The sequence below is a fragment of the Eubalaena glacialis genome, chromosome 10, assembly GCF_028564815.1.
Source record: "Eubalaena glacialis isolate mEubGla1 chromosome 10, mEubGla1.1.hap2.+ XY, whole genome shotgun sequence".
Lineage (NCBI taxonomy): Eukaryota > Metazoa > Chordata > Mammalia > Artiodactyla > Balaenidae > Eubalaena > Eubalaena glacialis.
Window position 1 is genome coordinate 40415597 of NC_083725.1, and position 23900 is coordinate 40439496.

The window sequence follows — 23900 nt, forward strand, 5'->3', positions numbered from 1 at the left end:
CACAATACTTTGAACTTGGTAGCAATGTATATTTACTCAAGTATATAGCATGAAATCTGACATCTCTACATTGAAAAACTATCGGCCTTAAACTCTACTAGACTGGGCATTAATTGAGAGGTGATTTATGGAGATTAACAATGTAAGTGAGATGCAGTCTTTTACTTATTCCAGGAGAGCTTGACTTTCCTGAATGATGGTGTGTTTGCCATAGAAAAATCCAACACATAATAGCAAGAGGAAAACCTGTTCTCACAGTTTGTGTTGTGATTAAAATATGGATATAATTGTTGAGGCATCCAACTTAATAGTTTTGAACTACAGTAATGCTTGACAAAAATACAATTTTCCCCAAAGAGTTGCCATTATTTTTTGAATTTTATTTTATTTTATTTTTTTATATAACAGGTTCTTATTAGTTATCTATTTGATACATATTAGTGTATACATGTCAATCCCAATCTCCCAGTTCATCCCACCACCACCACCACCACCCCGCCCTGGCTTTCCCCCCCTTGGTGTCCATACGTTTGTTCTCTACATCTGTGTCTCTATTTCTGCCTTGCAAACTGGTTCATCTGTACCATTTTTCTAGATTCCACATATATGCATTAATATATGATATTTGTTTTTCTCTTTCTGACTTACTTCACTCTGTATGACAGTTCTCTAGGTCTATCCACGTTTCTACAAATGACCCAATTTCGTTCCTTTTTATGGCTGAGTAATATTCCATTGTATATATGTGCCACATCTTCTTTATCCATTCGTCTGTTAATGGGCATTTAGGTTGCTTCCATGACCTGGCTATTGTAAATAGTGCTGCAATGAACATTGGGGTGCATGTGTGTTTTTGAATTATGGTTTTCTCTGGGTGTATGCCCAGTAGTGGGATTGCTGGGTCATATGGTAATTCTATTTTTAGTTTTTTAAGGAACCTCCATAGTGGCTGTATCGGTTTACATTCCCAGCAACAGTGCAAGAGGGTTCCCTTTTCTCCACACCCTCTCCAGCATTTGTTGTTTGTAGATTTTCTGATGATGCCCATTCTAACCGGTGTGAGGTGATACCTCATTGTAGTTTTGATTTGCATTTCTCTAATAACTAGTGATGTTGAGCAGCTTTTCATGTGCCTCTTGGCCATCTGTATGTCTTCTTTGGAGAAGTGTCTATTTAGGTCTTCTGCCCATTTTTTGATTGGGTTGTTTGTTTTTTTAATGTTGAGCGAGTCACCATTTTTTGATGCAGGAGCCAAATTTGATGTGCATTCCTCTTGAAAAAATCAGTAATTTAATACTGAGTGAAGCAAACATATTGATATTAAATTGAGTCCAAATGATGGAGTTTGAAATATATGATTTTCACAGACTCTAAATGCTTAGATGTTGTAACTCTGGGACAGTTACCACCCCATTTCCCAGGATCTAATATCAACTTGTGATTTCTTACATGACATTATTTTGCTGTAAGATCTAAAACACTTGATTCTTTAATTTGAAAACTATTTATTGGTAAATAACTGGCATAAGAAGCTGATGAGTAAATGAAATAAATAAGTTTCATATAAAATATTTGAATTGGTTCTAAATTCTCTTAGATACAAATATCTTTTATTTTTAAATTAGTCATTTATTGCTGTTTCTTTGTCATGCCCTTTGTTATACTAACTAGAAAGAGCCAAGTCTTGCTCTGGAGATGTCATTCAATGGGTATAAAGTTTCAGTCATGCAAGATGAAAAATTGCTAAAGGTCTGCTGTACAACACTGTGCTCCTGGTTAATAATACTGTACACTTAAAAATTTAAGCAGATACACCTCATGGTATCTGTTGCTTAACATGTTTTTTTATAAATGTTCTTTTTTATGAATATTTGGTAGAAGTTGCCCATAAAAATAATTAAAAAATGATTTAGAATGTAGGAAATAATTTCAGAGTGTATTAAGATATGAACATCTTTTAGAAATGACCTAAAATCACAGTAAATTGAATGCTTACAACTTTCTCTCTCTGCCTATTTGATATCTGGGTGAGAATTTGCAGAAAGCCCTTGGCTGACGCTAGTGATGAATCAGATAAGTCAGTCTTGAGATATCCTTCTGTAACTATCTATCGGTAAATTAAACAAACAGAGGTACTACAGACGTTAAATCAAATGGATTTCTTTTTCTAATTTCTTGTGTTGAATAAGGGTTAGCTTCACTGAGTTTCCTGAACCATGTGGTATGTACCAAGTAAAAGCTTTCTTTATCAATATTAAAATTGTTTACCATAAATTTGACAGAAATAGAGCAAAAGAAAGAATGTGATAGTGGGAAGAGCATGGACTTTGGAGTCAAGTAAACTTATAATAAAATTCTAACTCAGGTACTAATGGTGGCCTTGGAGAGTTATGTGCAGACCTCTGAGCCTGTGTTTTCTCCATTTGGTAAAATGACTCTAATTATAACAACTTTGCAAAGTCGTGTGAGGATTAATAATAGCAGAGTATCCAGCTCCTAGTGGGCCCTCAATAAATGCTAGCTATTATTATTACTTGAATACAGAACTCTGCACAGAACCAAGGTATTTCTGTGGACCCTGCTCTCTTCCTTGTAAGGCTCTTAGATAAGCATCAGTAATCTGGAGAGCCTCCTACAGAGTATCCAAATATTGTCATATTTAAGTATCTGTATAATCAGTACACTCATGAAAAGTTTACAAAATAATTGCCAAGTACTAAACTTTTCTATGATATATTTACCCAGAAATTTCTGGCACCCTTTTGCTTTTTAAAGCTTATTTTTTAGATTTTAGCCACTCTTTATAACCCATATGATTTGTAAGTAACTAGATTACCCACTCATTCAGTTTGCCAGCAAGCATTAATAAAAACCATATTATCATTTATAGTGTCACATGTGTCTATGAGGGCACACACATAAAACGTTTGAAGAAAATCTCAGCACAGGGACAAGGACCTTTTTGGTTGTTTATTCTCTTACTGCCACTGCAGCCTCTGATTTTCTCCTATAGTGGCTGTCTATCTTTGTGGATATCCTACGCCCACTCTCATCATCAAAGTTATTCCTCCCATCTAGGCATATAATTCAAATGCACATTGATTAGGAAATCCATTTTGCAGTAGAAAACCATAGGTAACTTTTAGTGTCTGGGTGGACAAATTGTGCCTTTTCCACAACAGTCACTCTTGTTAAAGATGAATGGGTTTGCCTTGTAGTCCCTGTGCCCATTTTTACCTGTGTAACATTGGGAATCCCCTGCAGCATCCTTGTACTCAGTGCCCCTATGGACTTAAGGAGAGAGCATACCCTTCCTAGAGCACACATTCATGCAGAAACTGCTGGTGCTGGAACATCTGGCTCATTAAGTGTCTTTACTTGCAAAGGACTGTGCTGAGTGCTACGTCCCATGAAATTTAACTAAAAACAACACATCATCATTGTTTTCTGACATTTCGATCAAGGTGGACATGACCTTCCTTTCCTTAGTGATCACCAATTGCAGAATCTTAGCCACTTCTGGTTTAGGTGAATCTGTTCTTAACCTTACTTCATTGATCTGTTTTACTCATTTCAAGGTTAATGTGAGGCATACCTACTGAGAGCTAGGGTCTGGACCTTGCTTCAAACACTTAACTCATTCAAGCTCAATGAATTTCTTGGCAGGAGAGTATTGTTATTCCCATTTTATCTAATAAAAGAAACAAATCCAGAAAGGTTCAGCGACAGCTATAAAGTAGAGAGCCATGACATGAACCTGGGTGTGTTGGCTGCAAAGTTAATGCTGTGGGGGACCCAATAATGCGTAAAGCTCAGAGACTCATAGTCTAGTAAATGAGAGACAAGAGAAAGATCTCCTTGATTCTTATTCATCTCCTAACCTGTTTTCTTATTTTTCATTGCATAGATGTACTTCATACATCCCCCTAGAGTTCAGAGAATTGCCTTATGATGGTGTCAGCTGCTTTCATGCCTAATCCAATGCCTTGCAGATATCCTTGCACTCACCCATTCATTTTCCAGCAAGTATTTGTCAAATGCCTACTATATGCCCAGTGACTGTAGGCAAGTCACTCAACTCTTCTGCATCTCAGTTTCCACATCTATCAAATGGGAATAGTAGTCTCTAAGATAACAGTTTGCTATGAGAATTCCATGAGACTTGAGTAGGTGCTCAGTAAATTTCCATTCGCTCATTGCTTAAACCCTGACAATTAGGAATTGTCTGAGTGGGAACATTTTACTGTGATTTAGATTAATTTCTATAAATACAAGTGGTAAATGTTTCCATTCTTCAGAAATTAAACCAGCAAATGGAGTCATGAGATTCATGATTTTAAGTTTAAAATACCCTGATATTCCCTCATTAAAAGTTGTAAGATAATTGTTCTTTCCAGACTTATTTGCGCTTGCAAATTGGGGTTGAAATGTGGAAACAATTTTCACAATTATGTGCTAATTTATAGAAGAGGGAATCTGAAAATCACAGTGAGGTTGTAATGTCCATAAGGAGGAATAGACTCCTCCCGGGAAATTTATGAACCTTGAAGAAGGCTGAGAGCCCCTAGTTGCTTGGTATAAAAATACTACAATTATTTATATATTCCCCTTACCTCCCACCCCCACATAAAGTGCCATAAATCTAGTGTTGTAACATCGAAGTCAAGTTTATAATAAAGCACTTTACGTAACAGACTGTGGGACTACTCCCCATTTGACAAAAGACATATTCCTGAGCACCTTGAGATGTGTATCAGAGAGCCAGCCTTCTGGATGGCATCTTTACCCCATGTGGCACAGCTGCTAGAGCCCATGGGTCTTGGTGCCAATCTTCATGCATCGCAGTTCATCCTTGATAGAGCTGGTTCTAGAACCCTAGTTTTTCAATTCTAACCCAACAACCATCAGTAGTTTGATTCATTTAGATAGTAGTTACTGAGTACCTATTCCTTGCAAAGAAAATCTGGATTGATTAGTGGTCTATAAATGGCCTGAACTTTTTCTAATTTTGACTTTAAGTTTATGAGTATCCCACAAAAGATAGATATTTAAGAAAAATCAGAAATGTTTGTCTTGGGGAGCCATAGTGACTCCAGTTGTTTTTTATTGGATTAAATTAGTTATTTCAAATATCCTGAAATGGCATGTGTGCTTAGACTACAAAAAAAAAAAAAAATGTTGTAGTTTTTTCATCAGTATGCTGCTTCTAACTGTTGAAACCAAATGGTTTTAGGAGAGGTGGACTTAAAAGACCTATATTTGGTCGTTCCACTAGGGGCAAAGCACTAGGAGAGGGGAGATAAAAAGATGATTAACTCTGCTTTCAAGAACCTTATGGTTTAGTGGACAAGAAACACCTAAATAAAGAAAAGGATAAAGCAAAGCCTACAAAGTAAGTGCTATAATAGAAGGCAGAGAATGTGTGGTGAGTATATAGTGAAGGGGTCAGAGGAGATGTAGGGTGAATGTGCCTTTTGACTTAGAAGATTAAAATGACATAGTGGACTGAGATGCCAGAGAAGGTAAACTAGAATGACAAAAGCATGGTTTTAAAAAAGGCACGGCCCTGCTTCAAGCACTTGCTCTTCTATTGCCAAACCTGCACTGATATAGAGGCTGCTAGTGAGTGCCTGCTAAGAGAGTTCATAAAGAATTTTAGCCTGTAAAGGCTCAATTTGGTTGTATTAAAATGATTACTGGCTATCTCCAAGAATATAGAGAAGTTTAATTGAACACTAGCAGATTCAGAAAGATAAAGAGAAAAAAGGCTGGTGACACACATAACAGAATAAAGACTGATGAAAGGCCAGCACAGTGAAAGCCAACCAATAAACTTGACACCCAGAAGGAACTGACCCAAGGAAACCATCCTCCTATTGAACAAAACAAACCGTGAATCAAACATGCATGGGAAGGAAAAAATTGTTTTCTTACATTCAATGTGAGGACATTATTTTGTTTCACAATGAATTTTTGTATTCACAAAAAAATTGAAATGATTAATTCAGAAAAGGCTTTTAAATTTTTATCATAAGCTGATCACTACCTATGCTGTGTTTGCCAAGCATGTGAAATATAATATTGGCTTTATCTGTCCTATAGAAAGAATCTCTAGGGCTCTATCATTTGTTGCCCCCTGAAAACAATTGCTATCAGCCCATCCAACTCTTTACGTGGACCTCCGATTGGTTTTCATAAAAAAAACTACAGGTAGGTAAGGGCAAGAAGGAATTCAAGGAGAAATGAGGACAAAGTGAAGATCATGAATTGACAAAAGTCCTCTCATTTCAGGTGAAAAAATATGAAATTCATTGTATTTCTCAATACCAAAGAAAAAAGTACGTTCTGAGCAGTTGCCTGGTTTATTTTCAAGAACCCAGTGTACATTTCCAGTACAATCTGATAGATGAATGTGTGTGCCCAGGATTACATGCTTGGGTATATGTAATTGACAACATCTTGAAAGTGACAGGTCAGTGCCTAGCAATGCACCTAGGAAGCCAGGTCATTTGACAGCGAGTAGACCTCTAGACGGAAAACTCCAGCAGGGCTCGTAGAATCTGCTCTTCGCACCCTCCTTCAAATCTTTAGACCTGGGCTCAGAAGTGCAAGAGTAATGAAAAAGCCTGAATTCAGACTCTGGCTCTACCACTGACTAGGTATGTGGCTGTGGACAAGTTCTTTTCCCTACCCTCTCAGAGCCTCGATTTTCTCAAGTGTAAAAGTAAGGGTAATGAGAGTATGTAATTCCTAGCATTTATGGGGATTTCATGCAATTGTATATGTGAAGAACTTTTCATGCTACCTGATACTTAGGAATATAGATGGTCAATATAAAAAAGACCAGGCTGACTCTCCTTCCTCCCAAACCTGAGCCTGAATGGATTAGAAACTGAACCAGTGAGCGCATTCACCAATGTACCATTGCTTTACACATCCCTGCCCTAGTGCTCAGATCCCAGAGCTCTTACCACAGCCCAGGAACCTCTGTGACTAGGCTGCACTTTCAGGCCAGAGCTGCAGAAAAAAGGGTGCTCCCTGAGGTCCTAGGCAGTGGCCCACGTTGGATTACCATGTCCAGAGGAAGGCTTTGACAGCAGTGGAGCCTTCTCAGCCTTTCCATAAGGTTGTCAGTACACAGCCCAGAGACATAACTAATGTCACAGATCCATGAGAAGGCAAGACTCAGATTCAAAAGGACATCAAAAGAAGGATTATAACATTACGTACACCTGGGTGAAATAAGGGCAGCTAGGTGCAATTAATGGGCCTTTGAATGAAATTTGGAACATCCTTGTTGCTCTGTAATATTCTGCTGTGGAGACTGAAGCAGGAATGGAAAGGGCAGCTCCCCTCTCTGAGTTTGTACTGCTTGGCCTGCCTCCCTCACAGGAGGCTCACACCAGGGCCTCCCTTCGGACCAGAGCACTGGAAGCCTTAACTGCCACTCATTCCCTTTGTCTGGCTCCCTGCTCTGCTGTGCTGCCTAGTCAGTCTTCTTTGACTGGAAATTCAGCATCCCCTGCAGAAAGTCTGCAGTGGCACTTTGAAGTTATTTGCATCCACTCTGAAGAACCTTTTAGTTCTCGTTCTAAATTGAGTGCCTTCGTGGTTTCAATCCCCTGACAAGCAGGGCAGCTGGATTCTACAGCAGTCACACTGGGTCACAGTTCTGAGTCACGTTAGTGAATTGATGCATAAAACTGAGAACATCGTAAATCTCTTCATGGCAGGTAGGGAACGGAAGTAACCAGTGCTAGTCAGTAAAACAGTTATACAATGTGAAGAGTTTTGTTCCAAGATGAGTAAGGCATACATGCCTACCCTGATTTGTTGACAGCACTTTGGGGGTTAGCTGAATTCCCACAGGGAATCATACTGTAGTTTGGCTTGGACATATTCTGGAGATAAGGGTGTAGCCATTTACTACCCCAGTCCTAGCACAATGCCATACGGGAAAGCTTGATACAGTGCCAGGGAGGTCGATCTTCCTCCTTCAGCTATAAGGTTGCCTGCCATCCCCCAACTCTGCCTGATGTGGCAGAGACCATGAGGCAAAAGAGAGAATGACTTCAAGCCCAGTTTTCCTACTTAGTATTCACTTTGAGTAAGTAATACACATCTCAAAAGGGTGGGGGAAAAAAAAAGAGGGTGGGGAACAACGACAGGTAGTCCAGTGTATCATGTGCCTAGCAGAGGACTGGCTAAACTCAAGTACACTGAGTACTGTTACTTCCTTCCCATGCCTCTCTGCCTTCCATATGCCACAACCCCTTCCTGCTAATAGGTGTTAGACAAAATATATTCCCATCATCACAAGCAACAGCTTTGGCCCTCTGCATTAGCCCTGTCCATAGCCCAGTAATGCACAGCCAGCATCAGTATTTATCTCTAGGTGACACTTGTAATGGATGATTGGTGCACTTCTTAATCCATTTACGTAATCCTTTCTGCTTTGCTTGCAGTTATTTTCAGGGCTTTAGCAGCAATAAAATGGTTCCTTTCCCAAGACAGAGTTCATTCACTTTAAATCTGGCTTGATTATAGCTAAACTTATGACATGTCTTTACAAAGGAAGGGGAAAAAAGCAATAAATTATGCACAGTAATTATTTAGCATTTATTCAGACACCACAGTGTCCTGGGCTCAGCATATAACAGTTGGGGGAAAATCCCTGCCCTTGAGAATCAAAGGCACTCAAGGCAGAGCATTAGTCCAATTGCCATTTAATTCCTCATTCAAGGGGTCATTGACCATATGGCCAGCCTTTTAGCTGACTTCATGGTGTTAAGTGGACTCTTCGCCCACTCCTGCCTTCTTTTATTTCTGTTTCGTTCAGATGCATTCTACTGACAGCATCCTTAGCCTTTGACCTCTACCCCAAAAGAGCACTCCTTACTATTCCTCAAGCAGTTTTGGTTTAGGACTAAGACATTTAATGGGGCTAGAATCCAGAGTAAGCCTGATGATAACTGCCTAACGTTTGTGGGATTCCTTCTGTGGTGGCCTGGCTGGTGACAAGGGAAGTGCACTCGGAAATGGTGTGGAAACCGGGGGGGACAAAGGACTCTCTTCTAACTGCATTCTTGTGAGAAGATAGTCATGTACATTCACCCGCCAGATGATTTGGATGCCAAATAGATGGGCGATTAGATGGATTTTGAGACCACAAATTAAAATGTAATTTATATAGTACAATAATACAAATTTAACTCAAGTAAAATATTAATGACTAAAATTTGAAAATTTAGGGTGATGCTCTTAATTCATAGAAGTCCCAATAACCAACCCCCTCCAGATAATCATTTACATAGAATAACAGCCAAAAGAGAGAAATAGAGGAGAAAGATCTGAAAAAAAATTTTTTTTAAGTTATTGACCATTTGACTTTAAAGGGAAAATATTGGAGAAAAAATCAAAATGAATCAAGATGAATAAAATAACCAGCATTAATCAGTACCAGGCACACTGCATTCAATACTTCAAATATTGCTGTGAAATAAGTAAAGTTATACTATTTACATTTTATAGATGAAGAAACAGAGGTTTGGAGCAGTCAAGTAACTTTCCAACTAAAAGGAGGCATAGCCATGATGTGAGTGCAGCTGTAGCTTTACTGCAGAGCCCAAGCACTTAACCAGTACGCTATACTGCCATCTAGGACCCAATGCACAAAATTCCATCATATTCACAACCCCCAAAAAGCCATGTCCTTTGACATTTTGGTTGACCTCGGAGTTAAAATGAAGCAAAAACCTTTTTATTCCTCACATTTACTTGTAAAATTTCACTGCCAGGTGCATCGATTAGAGTAATTCTCCCTAATGTGTCCCTGATATAATTCAAATTTTATTTAAGTAATGGCTTACAGTCAGGAGTTATTTAGAATCAAGAAGATACACACACACATGTTTTTTAAAACAAAGACAATTATTTTAAATTGCTGAATGTTACATTTTATTTCCTTGGAACTTTTTTTTTTTTTTTGCATTAAAAAAGTGCAAGGAAAATTGAGCCAAGATATAGATTTAACTAAGTTTTTGAAGGTTTTTAGTTTTCTCTTTGCTGTTGTTGACTTTTTTTTTTTTTTGAAGGGCAGATAGGATCAAAAGAGAAATTAGATTTTCCATCTTTGGTGTTTGGTGTAGTAACTGAGATCCCAAGGATAGATTCAAGCCCTGAGTTAAGGCTGTCCTCACAGAATCTTCCCAGCCTGTTCGCAAAAATGTGTGCCGAGTGTGTATGCCGCAGTCGTGCACTTGCTTACACGGTGCTGTGTTTCTTACAGTTGACCTGGACAGGCTCAATGATGACGTCAAGCGTTACAGTTGCACTCCCAGGAATTACTCGGTCAACTTGAGAGAGGAGCTGAAGGTGACCAATGTGGTCTTCTTTCCACGCTGCCTCCTCGTGCAACGCTGTGGAGGAAACTGTGGCTGTGGAACTGTCAGCTGGAAGTCCTGTACGTGCAATTCAGGGAAAACTGTGAGGAAGTATCACGAGGTATGCCGTTTTCAGATTTCTTTGTTGCAGTGCTGCATTTAGCCTTTTCAGCTGCAAAAGTCCTGTAATCTCTAGGCTGCTGGGAAACAGGGCCATTGCGTTGGTTGTTCACGTTGTTCACTGCACAGGGGCACCTCCCAGGGGGATGATTGGGAAATTGTACTCAAGCTAAATTTGCCAAGCCAGGTGCCCTGGGGAGAGTGTATCCTGAAGAAGGGTTTCCTTTTTCTTACCCTTATTCATAGTATACCACGTGGGTTGACAACATTCTTGTTAGTATACACAATCAAATGTATGATGCAGTAATTTGAGAGCTTACTTGGCTTCCTTATAGAAATATGATGGGATTCATTTACAGTGTATGACTGTAAATCTAGGTTATGTTAAGAAAATGCTAAGAGCCAAACTTTAATTCAATCAAGTCATTGAAAAATGAAGCAGGGTAAAGATAGCAAAATATAAATTGTCAGAAAAGATACATTGTCAGAGACTTTTTCATTTTCTAAATATGGAAATATTTTTCTTCCAGAAGTACTAATTTTTCCTAAATGTGACTGAGTGCTCTGAGGAATCAGCTCTGAAATTATGCAAAAATAAACAAAAGTAAACCTAAAGATATAAGAGGAACAAAAATTTAAGGAGAGCAGTAAACTTTGATGATAATAACAGGGAATGCATGTAAGCCTTTACTGTGTACCAGACATCATTGTAAGCAATCATTAACTCACTTGGCAGTTTCTCCACAATGCTGACAGGGGAGTGCTATTTTTATTCCCTTTTTATAGATGAGTAAACTGAGACCAGCAGTAGATTGACCAGCGTGACTTGGTCAGTAACTCACAGAGCCAGGACCTAAACTGATCAACTGTTTCTAAAGTCTATATTCTTATCACTAGTAACACTGTGCTCTCTTTTTTTAAAATATATAGCACTTTATTGAAGATTAAAGAAAGAGTGAACTTAAGGAGAGTTAGCACTGCTCTTGAAATTGATGGTAACCCTATTACTTCCTGATTTTGTGAGTCACTAAAGTTTAGAGACGCGGTTTTCATGTGCGTGAAATAGGACTAAGAAATTATATCCGATAATCCCGTACAGGATGGTTCTGGGGAATCACATAAAACGGTGCATATGAAGTGCATTTTATAAGATGTGAAACATCTTATTGAAATATGTCTAAAATATAAAATAAAGGATTTCCCTGGTAGCGTAGTGGTTAAGAATCCACCTGCCAATTCAGGGGACATGGGTTCAAGCCCTGGCTTGGGAAGATCCCACATGCCACGGAGCAACTAAGCCCGTTTGCCACAACTACTGAGCCGGCACTCTGGAGCCCGCAAGCCACAACTACTGAGCCCACATGCCACAACTACTGAAGCCCACGTGCCTAGAGCCCGTGCTCCACAACAAGAGAAGCCACCGCAGTGAGAAGCCCGCACACCGCAACGAAGAGTAGCCCCCGCTCGCCTCAACTAGAGAAAACCCACACGCAGCAACAAAGACCCATGCAGACCAAAAAAAAAAAAATATATATATATATATATATATATATAAACTAAAGTATGAAGCAAACACTATTGTTAGGAATTATTGTTTGAGTTGCTTTTCATCAGTATCCACCAAAACAAAAGAATAGATGGTGCTCCCTAAATAAAATCTCCCGCTTTATACAACCATTTTGTTATCCTGAAAACAATAAAACAATAAGTTAGGAGGTAATTTCTGAGCTAAATGAAAAGGGATACGTCATAAGCAGTATTTTCAACTTGGGAAATGCAGGAGGTCGGAGACCACAATAACCCTGCTTACCTCAGACAGACGGGGACACACGATTTTAGACCGGCATGGAGCTGGTTTTCTTAGTCACAAGAATTTCTTACTCCACCCCACAGTTTTCAAAGTAAAAAAAATATCTGTTCTCATATCCAGAGAATGCTGTTGACTGTGTTCATTGTGTTTTATTTTTGTATGACCTGATGAACTGTAGATTGGACTTTGTCCTTTGTGTCTAAGAACGATGAATTTTGTATTGTTGAGTCATACCCTGAGGACAAATGCAGAATTCAGTAATTTGGTTCGAGTTAAAATAAGCCAGGAAGTGACAAGATCTCTACGTAGTCTTAACTGTGAGGAAAAACATGAGAGTTCAGGCCTTTGATGCTTTATTTTCATCTTGACTCTCCGCTCAGATAGAAGTTGCAGTTTGATTTTTTAAATTGCTTATTGTGGAAACACAGAGTTAAACATACACCCAAAAGGACCCTCACCTCCCAGACAGTTAACTCTGAAGGAGTCTGAAGGGTCCTTTTCTTAGGTCTATTCTTGTCTCTGTACACAGGAGCTGTTACCTGTAAATTTCTGTTCACAATTAATATCTAGAAGGGGAAGCCCTTGATCTCTTTGTTCAGTCACATGAGTGGGTTTAAAATGTTGGCATATTTTTGAAACTGCTGTCTAAATCACGTCTTTGAAACATGTCATGATATTTTTACTTCTCGGAGTCTGCTGAGCTCTGTACAAAATCACTCTGCTGAGTTCTGGACAAAGGGACAAAACAGCATCAATCATTCAGTCAGTAACTGCATACCTGGAACACACACGGCTGGCACACTTGCCCCAAACTCCTAAAATACCTTTGAAATGTGTCACAGTGACCACTCTGTCCAGTGCCCTGTGGAAAAGAGCAGGAGGCTTGTTCCATTTCCAGAAATGGGGGTTGCTTGAGCTCAGTCTCATTAGGGAAGAATCCTTGTCCTCTATTCTATTAGTTCTGTGTCTGTATTCTTAACTCAGAGAAATGAGAAACTGGTTTCCCCAGCTCCTGGTTGTAACTGATGAGATGTGAAATGAGTTTTCATGACAGATGAGCACCATTAAGGGGGTGACTAGAACTTGTCACATAAGCAGGCCTGTATGACTCCACAGATATTTCAAAGCTCAACATTTAAGGAGTAAAATCCAAGAAATTAAAATGTATAATTATAAAATTACCAATAATTAGAAATTATAAATAGAAGGAAGTTAATATCATTGCTCTTTTCCCAGGTCATGCGACTTCTCCTGTAGGGCTCTGAGCATTTTTCACTGTGCAATAAAATGTTACCATCTGTATTATTTCCTGTTCTCAAAATTTTATAGGTATCCTGTTAAAGTCTTTTTCCTAGCAACATTTCTATGCTTCTTGGAATATGTAGGATATAAAAAAATACTTTTGGTAGTGATTCTTAAAAAGGGGAAGTTCCAGAAAACATATTGTGTAGACAATTAGAGGGTGCTATTATTTTAGTTATCTTTCCTTGATAATGTGTAATGAAGGGATATTTCCTAAAAATATGGTGACCTTTTAAATTAATACTTACTGGTTTATTTTTTTATCTTTTGGTCTCCTGGCTATGTCCATTCAGTCAACAGCCAAAAACTTAGGAGACAACAGAGAGAGAAAGATAGAAGTTAATTTTCTCTGTCCTTCCTCTCATGATTTTGTCACAATGCTGATATACCTGCACTATCTGGTAGAACTTTCTGCAGTGATAGGAATGTTCCATATCTGTACTATCCAATCTGGTAGTCACTAGCAACATGTGGTTATGGGGTATTTGAAATGTGTGTAATGCAAATGAGAAACTGAATTTTTAATTTTATTTAATTTTAACTAATTTAATGTAAATAGCTACACATGGCTAGGGACTACCATATTGAACAGCATAAGCCTAGACACATCTCTGTGTCTGGCATATTTACAACATCTAGAATCATTCCTGTTGCTTGAAAAAATGAAAAAATGACTTTGGAGGATTCTTTTTATTTTAACTTTACTTTAAGTATATGAATTTTATATTAAAAATTTGCTGCCCATTACAGTTTGAGTTAGAAGATGTAAGCAGATATTTATATATATGAAACAAAAGATTAATTAGAGGTAATAAAATGTTGAGCTTTAGACTTGAGATAAAAGAATGGTACTTTTAATTTTTACATGTTTTAAGCATCTGTCATTGAAACAAATTTAGGTAAAATTGCAAATTGAAACCAGCGAGACAGGAAAGCAATTTTTTTCAAAAGGTTTCTACTCTATGGCAAAGGCAATGAGTTTTGGGGTTATGATTAACTAACCATAACAGAAGTCAAGAAAATCTCTTTTCTATTCTTTTTCTGGAAACAGCATTTCTAGAGCTTATATAGTCTCCCTGCTTCTTCCTCTTTCTCCGTCTTTGAGTGAGACCATGAGACAACTCTCTTGCAGGCCTTTCCTGTGTGTTCCTAGAAGAGACAAGACAATAGAGAAAAAAAATCACACAACTGAAGAGAGAAGATGTGGGATCACATGGGAGGCCACCTAGGGCCAGCTACTTAAAACTCCCCAGGGCCTCGGGTTTGCTCACTTACTCCCCACGATAACCTACAATTTTGAGTTCCCCGACAGATCTGAAATTATATGATATCCATTCACCTACTCCCTAAATCTTATTTTACTGAAATTGTGTTAGGAATGTAAACAAATTGGTGGTTGAAGTGCTAAGTAAATGCAAAAGAACAAAGATATATGATCTGGAACAGTTACTGTTTATAGAATGCTTATAAAAAAGTTTATTCACTCTTCGGTAGTAATACCTGTGCTACTTATCTCTTGGGGATCCTGGTAGAATGAAAGCATCTGAAGACTGTAAAGCACTAGACAGATGTGGGTGGAATTTTCTGAGAATGTGGTCGGGCCTTCTCAGTTCTGACTCCCTTATGGCCCGAATGACTCACTGGTGAAGGGACTCTCTAAGTACTACGGAGTGCATACATCCTTTCCCTTGGAGCTCTGGCTTCACATTAGGCCTTCCTGCCAAAGTTTAGCAAACCTGCCGTGGGGCATGATACTCCCCAGGTAGACAAAGACCTATCTGTGACATGAATGATACTCAGTGCTAATGCAGTGCTCTGAAACTTGGTGCCCAGCTAGGCTTCCATTATGTTTTCTGCAATTGGTGGGCTGAACGTGTAGTCATTAACCCTCTAAAGTGCTGTCAAAATCATTTACCTGTTTAGTTCTCTGAAGGTAGAACTGTGGCTAAATACACCCCAAAGTGCTCACAGAAAATTTCAATTATAAGTAAATGTCCACTTACTTTTAGAGGTCAAGATTGCATTCTGAAAATTCACGAGCGTTGTATAGACCCATAGTATAACCCCCGCCTTTGGTCACCTTCATACTTAGCTTGTCAGCAAAACATTGCTGAACTCTGTTATTTGTGTCTTTCTTATTGAGGACTATGTCTCAGCTTCCCTTGAAACTATCACCTGCAAGATGAGCAATGACCCAGGTAGAAAATAATATGTTATCCCTTCTCAAAATATTTTTGCTTGTAGTCACTTGAGGTTTCAGAAAAGTTGACTACCAGTCCTTAAAAATCTTAACATTTTTCATAAAGTCTGTAAGCATGAAAGAAATCAAAATGGAAGCAAAAATATGAAGCTTTTTTTTTCTTAAGATAAGAAACTATGTGTACTGAATGCTACCTGCTTTAGGAGTTGGGTAGAACCTTAAATAAACTCTTAATGATTCAGGTTTATACAATGCATGTGTCCTGAAATATGTACTTGTGTTCCTATGTCAGCCATTAATTTGAGAACTGTTACAAGGCCTTAACAACCTTTTTTATATTCGCAGTAAACAAGAACTCAACTTGGCAGATAGCTTTTCTGCCTAGTATTGTTTTATTAGTGTAATAGCTTTACGACAATGATTCATTCAGTGGTTTATGGGCAACAAGGCGAGTAACCGTAGTTAAATATCTTTTGTGTTATGGTGATTTGCAAACTGAGCATCTTTGATTTTGTGTAGTGGTATGAAAGCTGCCAACTGGCTCAGTCATTCTCCATTTAGTAAAAGTCATCTTTCCTTGGCTTCATGTGGTTTTCCAGATGGTGGAGAAGGGCCAAGATTGCCATTTTCACCCATAGGTGATAAGAAATGGCTGGCTGCTCCTCCGTGGATTTTTATTTCAGTGTGTGTGCTTGCAGCTGTGAATCAAAGCTCAGAAAATAGGAAAGCATTTTGTGATGGTACCTATTAGTGAGTGTCCTTTGGCAGCTGTAATTAATTCAATGGTTCCTTTCCTTTAAAGGTGACCAGATAACCCATAGACAGTTTGCTTTCTCAGATAAAGGCTTTTCATTTTTCTTTTAACTTTTCATGCTCTCTCAAATCAGCTTTGCTTTCTTCCTCCTTTCAATGCTGTGTACCTGAACCTAAGACTATTACATGGCCTGAAAGCTTTGAACATCAGTGCTGTGATCAGCCAGTAAAGCAGTCCAATTTCCACTTTGTTCAAACAATGCTTTCCTGTCTTGTCTGGAAAAGTGTCTGCCAATTCATTTTTCTCCTCTTATCAGCAAAACACATATATACTGTGCTCACGTGGCTTAATATAAAACACAGGGAAAATCCCTGAACAATCAGGAGACCAGTTAGAAAAACTGGTCAGGCTCTGCTCTCATCCCAAGACACACACTTTCATTTGTCATCAAAAGAGGAAGCAAATCAACAGAGCACTGATTTTATAGATATCAGTCATGGCAACATATTAGGCTTTGATAATGGTCTTTTTTAAACAGAGAATATTTATCATATGCTCAGCTTCTTAGGAATCATTTTCTTACCCTGAATATTCCAGCTCCCAAATCTGGTTTATAGGCTGCACAACAGTGACTAATATTAGAGAAATTCTTGGCAAAGTTGTAGGAACCCAACCCTTAACCCCTTCCAAGGCATTTTGACCAAATATGGCACAGTAGGGCTTTCATATCTGTCATGGGCAGGGTATTTAATACCCCAAAATGCAATATACTCTTCATCCATCACTTTGGTTACTTATTTTTTCACAGAGATGCAACAGCTTTTATTTTCTTTAGAGACCCAGCAGGAGAGAACATGGGAGCAGGGAAAGGCAAATGTCATTGTCATTCTGCTCTCGATACTTGAAATTTTATTTCACAATTGTGAAAGGCTTAAAAGTGATGCAAAGCATAGACCACTTCATTTTGGCCTCTATTTCTTGGCTTGTTTTGTTTTGCCCCATCTGTTTGTTGGAGGTTGGGGTAGAGGAGATGCAGGGAGGAGACACCGTGAACATATGTTCCATACTTCTGCACTGGCAGCATCACCCACCGCGTTCACCCAGGTGCATTCTTCAGCAGCTACTATGTTCCCAACATGCTGCTGACCTGCACAAACAAAATTTCAATTTCCAGGTAAGGATACGAGTTAGGCCACACGGAGTCAAATACTGGTTACACCAGTCACTGGCTCTGTAACCTTAATCTCTCTCTTTCCTTATCTGGGAACAAAATTAGAAAAGTACCTGTCTCATAGTATTTCAGTGACATCCAAAACATTTAATACTTGCAAAGTCACAACAGTGTGTGGCATCTAGTAAAAACTCAATAATGTTAGTGATTATTTTTGCTATCCTTGTCCTCAAGGCATTTGTAATACAATTAATAGAGAGAAAGCATCATACGTCATGTGAACTTGTGTGATACATAGTGTAAGTGCAGTAGAATTGCAGGTAAAAAAGATAATATAATTAGCTATCAAAACTGGCATCTGGACTAGCTTTACTACAATCAAGTAGTTTTGAGTCTTTATGCCTCCCTCATGAACTCTCCTGGGGCATTCCTTCCCACCCAACCCACCCCAGTTTTGTATTCACAATATTCTTTTGAAGCTCTTCTACAAATGGGACTCAGTATTTCACTCTGTGTTAGCAGAGTCCAGGCTCCTTAGCTTTATTGAACATTGAACAAATGACCCGCCCCACAGAACTCTTATGGAACAACAGGGCTAAATGCTAAAGTAAAGGGGACACATGAGGACTGAGGACTCTAGGCCTAGTGTCCTAGTAGATGGTTTTGGTTTGTTTATGACTTGAAACAGGTAATGGGAGGATGAGAAAATTGCTGGGAAGACAATCCATAGTAAAAAATTGTGGGGATGCCATGAAAAGTTATACAACCTTGAAAGCATCTAATCTTCATCTAGGACCAACGTATACCAAGCATCAGGTCCCCATTTCAGTTCACATGTGTGCCTGACACAGCTTTGAGACACAAAAGGAAATCCTAACCACATTGGAGAGGTGTTGGGTCCTTGGGTTCGAGAGTGCTAGAAGCCTAGAGGACAAAAGCCCTGCTCCCAGCTCCAGGTTGCCAGAAGACTCTGGCACTTGGCCTTTGGAATCTCAGTTCTCCTGCCTATAAATTGTGAATAAAGATACCTTCTCTACTGTGTGACAAGGTTTGTCTGAGGGCAAATGAAATAGTGTATCTGTGCAAATTCTTTGAAAACCATAAAATGCTACATAATATATGTAGCATGTGGTGTCATGCAGAGTTTAAAGTCTAAAAGGGAAAGTAGAACAAAATCAAAAATAAAGGCTAACAGGAGCCTCAGAATATAAAGCACGAAGCAATTAAACTGACTGTGGAGTGTATAGAAAACCAGTATTTGTGCATATGATGGCAAATATTGACTTCAGTGAAGGCCACACTAGGGAAGAAGAGTTAGCTCCCATTTAAGCTTAATAATTCAAAAAATTACATTTAAACCTATTAATGTAAAAAATTAAGGATGTACTTTATTAATTCAAGAAATGTACTGTTATACAGGTATTAATGTACAAAGATCTTAGTGGAGCATGATCTGTTTCGAATTGTAATAGGTATTATATCTTAACAAATATGTAAGAACATACACACATTTTCAGTTATTTATGGCCACTAATGACCTTCGTCAGGGCAAAATGTTTTACGTCAACCAAACATTTAGCCATACCAGCATCTTATGTTCATGACTTTATTCGTTGTCCTGTCTAAAGAGATAATAATATGCTCAGTATTATATTCATCCATAACACATGCTTTGGTCAGAAGAATCTTTATGATAATATTTGGGACAGCACTTGGCACAAAGCAGGCCCTTAGAAAGCTCTCAGTAAATACCTGCTCAGACACCTGAAGTCATCTTGGTACTGCAGGTAGGTAATGCAGGAGGCATTACTCTATGATCAGTGAACTCCATTACTTTAAGGAGTTGGTGATTGTCTGTAAAAATATTTACACGTGTGCAATCTAAGAGCGAGCACATAGCTTTCATTGGATCCTCGAAGGCTTAAGAACCAGTTGTCATAAACAGAATAAGTGGTATGTAGTTGAGTTATACATCAGGCGCTTTCTAACAGGAAATGCTTTTTGTCCTAGGTGTTAAAGTTTGAGCCTGGCCATTTCAAGAGGAGGGGCAGAGCGAAGCACATGGCTCTCGTTGACATCCAGTTGGATCACCATGAGCGGTGCGACTGTATCTGCAGCTCAAGACCACCTCGATAAAACAATGTGCACATACTTACATTAAGCATGAAAGAACCTTTATTTTAAGGAGGGTGTGGTAAGAGACCCCTTTCCCACCAGCAACCGAACTTACTATTAGCCTGCAAAGCAATGAATACAAGTGGTTGCTGAGTTTCAACCTAGCTTTGTTAGTGCCATGAGAAGTAGAAAGGTGTATCATCAATCTCTATATCCAAGAATATAGGATTGCATTTAATAATAGTGTCTGAGGATATATATGTATATATATCCATGTCCCTGTGTAAATAGATCATATGGTTTATTCAGTATATATAACCAGGTATACCAGAGCTTACCTATGGTTTAATTATCTAGACCCTTAAAATCTGACAAAATAAGGGACATAGTAAATACATGGAACATGTCTTTGGAAGATTTGGAAGATGAATTTGTTTATTTTTAAGTTTTGAATCACAAAACAATTTTGGATCTTGCTCTTTTAAAGAAAGCACCCTGTATATTAAAAACCAATAAATGAGATTTTTCTTATGCATATATCTTAATTATAAAAAAAGGAAAAATGTGGTTTCTGGGAAGAACACATTCCTAACCATTTTTCTCACGAGATGTACTACATACTTGGCTATATAGACAATAATTACCTGTCTCCAAAAGCATGTCATAATAATATAGGTGCTTTAGAAATTAAGGCTTCTTTTTATGTGTCTTGCTGACACATGCAAATTCATTAACACCTATCTCCAAAAAATTCTCACAAGGTTTATTATTATAACCCTATGAGAGACAATTTATAAGCTAGAGCAGAATTGTTTCTTTTCAAAAACCTCTCCGCGGAAGTAACTCCTTTGGAGAATGGCATGAGGACTCTGCATGAGCCTTTCAAAATAGTGTTCATTGAAAAATGTGGGCAGTTGAAAGTCAAAAAAGTGAGCATTGAAATATTAACATAACTGGGAATCGGATGGAATATTTGAATGGGATCCATATTTAATAATGGATACATACTCTCCAAATTATGCCAGTTAATTTTACGTATCTTGCTTTTGTGTTTCTGTCTCTTCGATATACAGACATGGATTTACAATGGCATTTTATATTTGGCAAGCCATTATGGACTATTTATAGCCTAGAAGCTTTTGTGTATTAAAACAACCCAGTTTTATTGATGTAGATTCCTAATCATGTACTCACTCACCATTCAATTCAGATGAATTCCTGTTTCTGAACTAAGTGAAATTAGATCTGGGGTCTCTGGTTCTTTCCAAATCTATGGAGCTTGTTCTAAGAAGCAACACTGTAAATTGTGGGTGCACAAGTTCGGCCCTGCTCTACACTAGGAAGCAGTCTTTGCACTGGGGGTTATTATTGGTACTTACAGTAATTTTTCCTCCCCGGCTCCTTAATGTCTGTTAAGACCTCAGAGGCTGACTCCAGGCGTAAGAAGTGATTCATCATTCTCCAAAGCAAGTCTCTTAAGAGAGTGACACTGAAATCAAGATAGCTCAGGGACTGCTCGGAGAGAATGACAATTTTCATCTCAGAAAATAGGAGAGCCAGTTTCTTCCCTGAGTCCAGGGCCCTACTGACTACAGCCAAGTTGAGTGAGGGCTATGTGACTGGGGCTCATTAGGTCCCAGTGTCAGAGGAGCGGCCTAAATATACTTGGATTTCTGAGCGTGGTGCTTTCAGGACCAAGTTCTCAACCATCCTTAGGAGCTCATTTCTGCTCAGCTCTTTGAAAGGCCAATGCTTATTGAAGATGTTCCTTCAAAACTTCCCTGAAAGTGTCCAGTGTTTTTACCTCAGGGGATGACTGATAAAAATAAATACTATATTGCTGAGTTGCCCAAAATTCCAGAGCACAATCAAAAATAGCTGAGGCAGACCCTCTAGTAATCAGGAACCACTCTTCCCCTTCACGCCTCTTCCAAGTTTCCTATGAAAACATAGCCTTCCTGTACCAAAACCCAAATTTGTGTTATATCACTCTAGCTTGTTCAGCTGTAAGTATGAAGAATTAGAGTGTTCTACCCAGTTTTCAATAAACCTTCCAGGTTGCAATAACCAGGATGGTTTTCAGTTAAAGCCCCATCTGTACTTTTTATTTATTAGCTGAAATGTAAGCAGGCATATTCACTCACCTGTTTTTTTCTTTCCTGAGTGTTTTATTAAAACTTCTCCCTTGGTTATCTGTTATCTATTGCACTTCTAACAAACATGTAGCCAATAAATCTGTTTCACTGCCATCAAAGGGATAAAAAGCTCACCGTACAAATTACATTTCAAAATAAATCCTAATAAATCCTCATTTCTGCATGGCTCACTCACCTGGAATAATGCCTTCTGTTCAATATGTTCTTATAGGGCAGAGCACTTTTGTAAGTAGAATTTTTCATGTTTTTTGTCATATCAGTAACATGCAGCTTTTTCGTCTTGTAGCATTTTCTATTACAAATGTAATATGCCTCCTATCTTCATGAAAAATAAATATTGCTTACGAACAAAACTACTCCATTATTTAGTACTCAACTGCAGTTTTAAAAGGTGCACAATGTTACAAACCTACTTCCCCAAACACATGCAGCTGCTTGGAGTGACAAGATCGGGTGATTTCTGCAGGCCTGGTTTTAGAACGTTGTTCCCTGAAAACAGGCTTTTACTTTGTCCCTTCCTGAAGCCACCAGAAACCGGAAATTAAGTGGGACTTGGGTTTTGTTGTTTTCTTGCTGCTGTTGTTGCTTCTTTGTTTGACTGTTTGTTCCCTGCAGGCCTTTTAATGAAAGATATTCTCCTCTGACATTCCTTACTTTGGAGAGTACACAGCCTCTCTCTCCTTGCGGACCTGGAATCAATAACATTATGTCCACCCTCACACCTTTTCCCCTCTAGATGGACACCCCAGCTGGTGGGCAAGTGTTATCAGCTCAGTTGTTTATAATCAATATTTTATTTCATTATTTGGAAACAAACCCCCCCAAATAATGCCTGAACCTAAAGCGTACATTAAAGTGACCAAAAATATTTTAAAATAATAGATTTAAAGATCATATGTAGTTTTCCTTCATAACATGAGTGCTTTCAGCTGGACAGTAAATTACGAACCGTCTCAAATCACGTGAAGGCAGATGATCAATCTGGTAGCATTTGTAAGGATTCCTGGGAAATGATCTGTGGGAGTTGGGGACTTTTCCTCCCAGCAGATGGGGGGCTGCAAGTATCGTAGTGCATCAGAGAGAAAGCTAGAAGGCCTTGGGTATAGTGACAAGTCTGCCACTTTCTGGACCAGTTTAGGGACTACACTCCTATAGAGTTTGGTGTGTGACATGTTGGTGGGGGGCGGGGGGGCAAGAGTGGGGGCACAAAAACTGAAGAGAGCTCTTCTCGCTGCAAGAAATTTTGCTTTTGCTCGTAGCTCAGTCTTCATCATCATCCCACTGGAGACAGGATGACAGCGGCACAGGGTTGGGTGAAACTCTACCACTTTATTTAGTTTAGTGGTTTTGAGTTGTTTGGGGAAAGGGAGTAGAGACATGTATTCTGTGGCAAGAATCAATTTTACTATCGGAAATACCAGCTAATGTGTGAGTCAAAGTATGGGGAAAAACGGGGAAGGATGTAGAGTAGTTCATTTAGCTAACCTGGATTTTCATGTACAAAAATCATGCTAGCCATATATATATATAAACAGTATTTTAATGCAAATACATTAAGAATTTCATTTTACTTCCTGAAAGGTGCATGTGTCCAGTTTTATATTAGTAACTCAACAGATGTCCAAATTTTTCTTATTCTCCTAGGGTCCTCTGATAGAACATTAAATTAAATTCATAGATTAGTATTCACGCCTGAAATTCTAGGAAATACAACTTTATTTATTGACAGCTCTGATCAAATATGCTAGAAGAGAGAATATTTATAATTCACTGGTTTTATTGACATTCACTTAAATTCTGTTGTTTTTTAATGATCAACTTACTTAAAGACTACACAGGCCTTTAGAACTTAACATAACACACTGGGATATCTCCCGAATATCATAGTTT

The 23900-nt window shown here is 38.6% G+C and overlaps 1 protein-coding gene across 2 annotated transcripts in view; it reads left to right on the forward strand.

Annotated features, from left to right (window-relative positions):
• PDGFD (platelet derived growth factor D) overlaps positions 1–22321 on the forward strand; it is a 230294-nt gene extending 207973 nt beyond the window's left edge. For both annotated transcript variants that reach the window (XM_061202621.1, XM_061202622.1), the window contains exons 6-7: positions 10289–10503; positions 19750–22321. In XM_061202621.1, the coding sequence (XP_061058604.1) occupies positions 10289–10503; positions 19750–19875 (341 nt within the window). In that variant the 3' untranslated portion in view covers positions 19876–22321. The remainder of the gene's footprint in view (positions 1–10288; positions 10504–19749) is intronic.
• Positions 22322–23900: the final 1579 nt, after the last annotated feature.